The sequence below is a fragment of the Microtus ochrogaster genome, linkage group LG2 (assembly GCF_000317375.1).
Source record: "Microtus ochrogaster isolate Prairie Vole_2 linkage group LG2, MicOch1.0, whole genome shotgun sequence".
NCBI lineage: Eukaryota > Metazoa > Chordata > Mammalia > Rodentia > Cricetidae > Microtus > Microtus ochrogaster.
This window is the reverse complement of record NC_022028.1, coordinates 49,048,932-49,056,371: the sequence shown is the minus strand read 5'-3', so window position 1 is coordinate 49,056,371 and position 7,440 is coordinate 49,048,932. Positions and strand designations below refer to the sequence as shown.

The 7,440-nt window shown below is 52.3% G+C and overlaps 1 protein-coding gene across 4 annotated transcripts in view; it reads left to right on the top strand.

Annotated features, from left to right (window-relative positions):
* Slc37a1 (solute carrier family 37 member 1) overlaps positions 1 to 7,440 on the top strand; it is a 62,657-nt gene that overhangs the window by 52,333 nt on the left and 2,884 nt on the right. For all 4 annotated transcript variants that reach the window (XM_026785732.1, XM_026785733.1, XM_026785734.1 and 1 more), the window contains 3 exons: positions 396 to 469; positions 1,139 to 1,217; positions 6,489 to 6,586. In XM_026785732.1, the coding sequence (XP_026641533.1) occupies positions 396 to 469; positions 1,139 to 1,217; positions 6,489 to 6,586 (251 nt within the window). The remainder of the gene's footprint in view (positions 1 to 395; positions 470 to 1,138; positions 1,218 to 6,488; positions 6,587 to 7,440) is intronic.

Below are 7,440 nucleotides of genomic sequence, written 5' to 3'. Positions count from 1 at the left end.
ACCCAGAGTCTCTTCAGGAAAATGAGTTCATGCAGTTGAAGGGAGGGGTCATGTAGTTCAGCATCCCTGTCTGTGGTGAAGAAAGGCAGTCCCCTGTGTGGCTGAGAAGGCTGTGGCATAGACCTGACCTTGGTCCACTCAAGCTCTTACCCCTCCACCCCCCACCCAGTACCATCAGTGGCTGTCCATGAAGACCAGGGAACTTCTTAGGTCCTCGGAACATGGGGGACTCTGAGGCTCTGGGGAAACATGGAAATGCATCCCCAGGCATGGATGCAGGATCCATTTGTGCTGTGCCCTGGAGATTGCCCTGGGGGGGTGGGATGGGCCCCTGCCCTCACCAGGGGACTGCTGGGCCAGGCAGCTCTGTTCTGAGCCCCCTCTGTTTTCCACAGCCATGCTGCTCCTCAGTGGGGCCCTGGTCAGCGGGCCCTATGCGCTGATTACCACCGCTGTCTCCGCAGACCTGGTGAGTAACGTGCTGCTCGCCCCTACTCAGGGCCAACACTGCCTCAGTGGGCAAAGCTTCATTCACAGCCATGCCAGGATAGCCTGCATCTTGAGAGCTTTCTAGTGGCTGCCCCTTGCCACCCTCTATCAGGGTTCTTCCTCACGCGAGAGGTATAAATCCTGTCCCTGAGTACCCCACAGAGAGTGCCCAGCAAAGAGGCCCAGGAGTGGAGCTTAGACCCTCTCTCCACCTCTCTGCACCCTGTGTCATCTGTCCCAGCATCAGGCTGGCTCTGCCTGTGCCCTGTCTTAGGGGTGTTTCTCAATCAGCGCGTAGGAAGCTTATCCCTTGGGTGGGCATGAGTGTGCAGACTCAGCTAAGTACCCGTGAAATACTCTGGAAGGATCCATACCAGACCAAACAAAATGGTCATCACACAAGGGGAAGAAGCAGAGGAAGCATTCTAACTGTATTTTTTAGACTGAATAAGAGAGTCGCAAATAACTAAACATAGTCAGGTATGGTGAAGGGTTTTCATCTCTTTGAAACCCTCAGAGCTTTGCTCAGGGTGCTGGAGGGTGGAGACTTCCTAAGGAGTGTTCTATGTGATAGGCGCATGTATCGGGAGCGAGTTTATTTCTCACTCCGTATCTGTGTGTTTCACATCCTTTTCCTCCACTCTCCCAGGGGACTCACAACAGTCTGAAAGGGAACTCCCACGCCTTGTCCACCGTGACGGCCATCATCGACGGCACTGGGTCTGTAGGTACGCAAAGAATGTTCCCTTCCAAGCCAGGCGGTGGTAGCGCACGCCTTTAATCCCAGCACTCAGGAGGCAGAGACAGGTGGATCTTTGTGAGTTCGAGGCCAGCCTGGTCTACAAGAGCTAGTTCCAGGACAGGCTCCGTAGCTACAGAGAAACCCTGTCTCAAAAAACCAAAAAAACAAAAAAAAAGAATGTTCCCTTCCTCCATCCCCTCCCTCCCTGAGACCCACGTGGAGGAAGCAGAGAATATCCTGTCCCCTCTCCTCCCCTCCCCGAGACCTGCATCTGGGAAAGAGGGAACCCTTGCTCCTAACTAGCTGAGACCCAAGGCTCTGATGCCAGCGTCAGGACCAACTGCTCCTGGATGCTCAGGGGAGTCGGCTGTGGAGGCTGTAGCACATGACTTCAGAGGAGATGGCTGTGGGTGGCTGGATCTGTTTCCTCGGTGGGAACGAATGTACTGTCAGGCTCTAACTTGACCCAGCGGTTGGCAGACTTTAGGCTCTGACTTGTCATCACTGTCTCTCCAGGAAAGACAGGATCGTGTTTTGATTTATGTTATGGGAAAGCACACGATTCTGACACACCCACCTTGCTGAGGTCTCTGAAGAGACGTGTTAGCACATTCTGGTGTGACAAAAGGTGGCAGTGTGTTCAACTCATCCCTGTGTTAGTCAGTTTTGCGTGACTGTATCAAAATACCACAGACGATCAGCTTCAGTAGAGGGAAGGATTATGTTGGCTCACGGTTTTGAAGATTGTATTCCATGGCCAGTTGGCCCATTGTTTGTGCCTGTGGGAGGGAAAGCAGCATTATGGGTACACTGTACCACTCCCCCTCATGGCAGAGAGAGAGGAGGGGTGGGCACACACCCAGTGTCCTAGCTTCCTATCACTAGGCTGTGCCCCAAAATGTGCCACCAACTCTCAGCAGCACCAGAGACTGGTGACCGAGTCTTTATAGCACATGGGGGCATTGCAGATCTTAACTGGTCCTGTTCATGGCACAGACAGCTAGGATCTGGTAAAATACCAAGCCTGGAGATCCCAGGAGCCTTCTCCTTTGGACCATACCCCACCAAGTACACCCTGAGCCTACGGAGGGCAGAGACCCTTCGCTGCCCTTCTGTAGGTGGGAGTTAAGGCTCCCGCCTGAGTGGCATCATCCCTGAGCTGCACTGACTCTGGTCCAAGGCAGCTGTAGTCACAGGCAAGGACTCACAGGTCTCCTGTTCAGGAGGCGGGGCTTCTCAGACGTGATTCCCCAGGATCAGGGCTATGGCAGAGAGGTTCATCAGGGTTGGACTGGCAGCTCGAGTCACAGAAACCTCATCTCTGTTCTGTCCTCCCCCATGGCTGCTTCCAGGGCTTCTTCCTGTGAAAATTTGGTTTGTTCTGTGAGGCATGGGGGAACTGTTGTCAGCAAAGCCAGGCTTCGGCTTAACTGGCCACCAAGGTCAGACGCAGCTAGTCCTTGGCATGGGTTCCTTCATTCCGCTGGATCTGGAGGTGATACAGGTGTCTCGGGTGGTATGTGTGGTCGCTCGTCTGATGCCTTTCAGGGTCCCTCTTGGCCCCTGCAGTGAGCTTGTCTGGGACATGAGGGAGAAGCAGCACAACCCTTTCTGTGAGGAGTGGTCCACCATTCTCCCAGTTCACCCAGCCCAAGAGAGACTTCACGCAACTTTAGATACACGCCTGCCCCCAAGTCTCCCCTCCTCACTCTGTCCCACAGAAATCTGCTATTCCCAGGACACCATGCTTAAAGCTAACCTGGAGTCCTGTCAGCCCCCTGGGTCCTACAGTAAAGCAGAGGATCAAAGGAGAAAGACAAATCAGGAAGGAAGTGAAAAAAACTGCTTCTCTCTTGACATTCGCCTCAAATACTAGGCTAAGGGGAGAGAGGCTGCCTGGGCAAAGAGGTGAAACTCACTGCCACACACTGAGCTGCGGAGGAGGAAAGCACCGTGTTCAAAAACAGAAGGGCAGCAGGCCAGTGAGCCTTCTCCGCCCTCCGCACCGTGCGCTGCCCCTCCTCAAAGCCCGTGCCCACCTGGGTTTCTATGGCATTGCCACTGAAATCCGATGGGCTGAACTCCTGGACCCCAGCCCCCATGCTTCCCTGATTGCTCAAGAGCACAGGGACTCCAGTAGCCAGTCACCATGGAAACAGCATGAACACTGGTCCTCCACTGAGTCCCAGCTTTGTGCCTCTCACACACGCTCCCCACAAGACGAAGCAAGAGTAGGCTCGAGGGATGGCATGCCACTCTAGCAGAAGCGTTACACGGGGAAGTGTTTGCCCCAAGAGCTTGTCAAGTGTTCGCACCCATTAGTCAGTGCGGGTGTAGGCAAAGTCACGGCTTAACCGATCCCAAACCACCCAGCACCTTCTCCCATGCTGGGAGTGCTTTATGGCTCACGTGTATGCAGGGTCCAGAGTGACACCACAGTGGGACCCAAGGCTGTCCTCATGACATGTGTGTGCAGAACAGTTACATAGAGTCATGGGTATTTTCAAGGTCTTATTTTATCAAAGTCATACGTAATGTAGCCCCAGGGGCTAGATAGTCCTAAGAGCTCTTATGACACAATGTGACAGGCCCCGGCTCTGCCTGCCCAGCCCTCTCAGCTGCTGCTGGGCTCACTGTATATGTGAACTTCCTGCACTTATCAGTCTAGACCCCATCTAATATCTGCTACCCAAGAAAACTAAACACGACTCTTCCCACACTCTGCCCTGGACACCCCACCCATCACACTGGCTCTGCCAGAAAGTCAGCCCTGTGGGTCCTCAGACCTGGCATCTCCTTCCCTGACTTAACTGCCCCCGTTTGCTTCTTGTTTATTTCTGTCCTGATTGTCCCTGCCCTGACGCCGCCACCTTCTCAATCCCTTTCTTACTGCCATATTCAAACATCTAGCAGCCTGGTGACAGGCCACACAGCTGCCCACCAAGCCACATAGACTGCTTCCTCTCTGTCCCCTGCACTGCCTCTTACATCAGAGCCCCGTGGGCTAGATTCTTGGTCTCTGCTTCTCTGTGGGTGGCTTTCCTGCTCTGGGTCTTCAGGTTACCCTCTTACCCACCCTCCACCCACCACACTGCCCCTGGCAGCCTTCCATGTAGAAGCAGGTCCTGCATCTTGCGGGATGGGCACTGTTGTTTCTTTGCTGAGTTTGGCTACCATTTTCTATCTTGTTTTCTGGAAAACATCAGTGAAACATCATGTCTCCAGATTGTTCCTTCTTGCTTCTTTACTTCCTCCGTTTGTCCTTCCTGCCTCTCTCGTTCTCTCTCCGATGTCCCTGACTTTCTCCTTCAACCTTTGTGTTCTTATTTTAGCTGTCATATTCTCAACACTCGTTAATGTTGGTTTTTTTTATATAATGCCCTTTTAGTGCCGCAGACACTGTGCTTTGCTGATAACTGATCTCCAGCTACAAAAATGAGAATTGTGTAAGATTCCAGTTAGTTTTCCACGTGCACTCGGACAGTATTACCCGTGACTGGAGATTCTCTTTTCTCTGTTGGGTGGGGTGAGGGATGGTGGTTTGAGACAGGATTTCTCTGTGTAACAGCTCTAGCTGTCCTGGAACTAGCTCTTGTAGACCAGGCTGGCCTCGAACTCATAGAGATCCTCCTGCCTCTGCCTCCCGAGTGCTGGGATGAGAGGTGTGAGCCACCACCGCCCAGCTGGGGATTTTCTTCTGGTTTAACTGTCCCTGGGTTTCCTTCCTCACAATTTGGATGTGTTCGCAGCTGGGTCTTCCTCAGCTATGGGACCCTCTAAGCCCCTTTGTATCTTGGTAAGAATAAACCACTAAACTAGTGTGAGCATGGAGTCCTTTCTCTTGGAGAGCACCCCGGGCTCTCCACGGATCAGCCTAGAATCTGCAGGAGTCTTCCTTGTCCATAAAGTGCTCAGTGCTGGTGTTCTTGCCATTGCTGGAGCATGGGTCACTGCTTGGAAGATGGTCTTTACGCTGGGTCCCTGTTCTCCATGCCCTTCCTAGTGTCTGCTGTCCCCAGAGGTCAAGATACTGCTCTTTTGTGGGATGCTACTGAGACGCTGATGAGAAGGGACCTGAGGTAGTGGAGGGAATGGATGATGGCCCTTTGCCAGCTGCAGCCGCTCCCCCATGTCAGGTTCTTGGCCAGCCGAGCAGTGGGGAGAAGTCCCAGGTTGTACCATTGTTGTCTTTTAAAACAAAAACGTGTTTTCCTCTCATCTGCCCTCGACTCTGTGGATTTACAGTTTTTGAAATCTCAGCTGTGGCACACTCCATGGTCTTGGGGGAGCGCAGAGTAAACTCACATGAGGAGCTGACGTTTGCCTGACCCTTTGCTGACATGTGGAAAAAGTCTATCAGCTAGCCTCCCAGATCACAGAGTAATGTGTGTGCTTGCCCTCCCTGGACCAGCCAGTGTGGGTGAATCACCTCAACTCTCAGGTGCTACACTGCGGTCAGTAACCCAGAGGCCGTCCCCCAAGCTCCTTAGCACGCAGCTGCTGGACAAACCCTCTTCATGTCAGATTCACCCACCCCCTGTGAGGGATATACCAGACCCTGCAGCAAACGTTCTTCTGCAGATGGCTTTTGTTTGTATAGCTTTCCAAGTTTATTTAACATAATTTTAGACTTGCAAAAAAAAACCCCAAAATATAATGCAAAAAGAGTTCACAGGATCTGAGTTTTCTTTACCCCATGCCCCATTCTACACATGCAAGTGCACGCCTATGCAGACATGCTTTGCACACTGCCCTCTGCAAATAACTGGTCAGCAGCCCCCTCAAACACAGGGAGTTCCCTGACTTGTGGTGGTCAAAATCAGTTGGTTGACATCAGCAGAGTCTAAGTCCTGTGTTTCTGACACATTTATTCAGTGACATTTTCTGAGCATGGTGGTGTCTGCTGGTATATGTTGGGTTCAGGCTTCTTTATGTAAGTCCATGTACTTATTGTTTGGTTTTGTTTCTTTGAGACAGGGTCTCTATGTAGTCCTAGCACCCATGATATAATCAGGCTGGCCTTGAACTCACAGAAATCCTCCTGCCTCTTCCTCCCGAGTGCTGAGATTAAAGGCATGCGCCACCACACTGAGCTCATTTATCATGATGGCGTGTCAGACGGAGTGGACATTTCAGACATCAACACCTACCCTTAGAATGGGTTCCAGAAGATGCTTATAGCAGTTGCTCTCTCAGCACTGAGTCTGACTCCCCTTTCGTTAGCCTTCCTTAACCAGCATCTGTGTGTCTGTTTCAGGAGCAGCTTTGGGTCCCCTCCTGGCAGGGCTCATCTCCCCTTCCGGATGGAGCAACGTGTTCTACATGCTGATGTTTGCAGATGCCTGTGCCTTACTGGTGGGTCGCCTTGCTCCTAACCCATGCACCTTCACTTAGCACTGGAGCTGTGGGACAGATGCTAGCAGAGTGTCTTCCCGTGGACTCCTACAGTCCCTAGCAATGAGTGCCATGCTACCTTCGCTGAGCACACATGTCCCTGGAGCTGTGGGACAGATCCTAGTGGAGTGTCTTCCCATGGACTCCTGCAGTCCCTACCAATGTGTATCATGCTGCCTTCACTGAGCACACATGAACTGAGGCTTTTCCTGTCTCCAGTGGTGGGAGTAAGTCAGAAGCAGGTGGGGCTGTTTTTTGTAGGCTGTTGAGAGTCAAAGGCAAGGAGATCCTTGACTTTGGTTCTGTCTGGCTCATGACAGGTCACTGAGCCTCTCTGTGCTTGCAACATTCACATTTTAAAAGCTTTATTCATTATTGTATGTGTATGTGCATATGCCTGAGTATATACATGTGCAGAGTGTATACATGGGTGCAGAGGCCAGAAGAGGGCATCAGACCCCCTGAAGCTCAAGTTGCAGATGGTCGTGAGCCTCCTGATGTAGGTCCTCTGGGAGAGCAGCCAAGGCTCCTAACCACTGCACCTTCTCTCCAGCCCTCGTGCCCACATTATAAAACGGTGCAATGATAGTGGCGACAGGCTTGTTGGGGTGCTAAAGCAGATGGTGAGCACTGCACACCTGTAACCCCAGCACTGCATACCTGTAATCCAAAGTGCACACCTGTGACCCCAACTCTGCACACCTGCAACCCCAGCACTGTACACCTGTAATTCCAGCTCTGCACACCTGTAACCCCAGCACTGCACACCTGTAATCCAAAGTGCACACCTGTAACCCCAACTCTGCACACCTGCA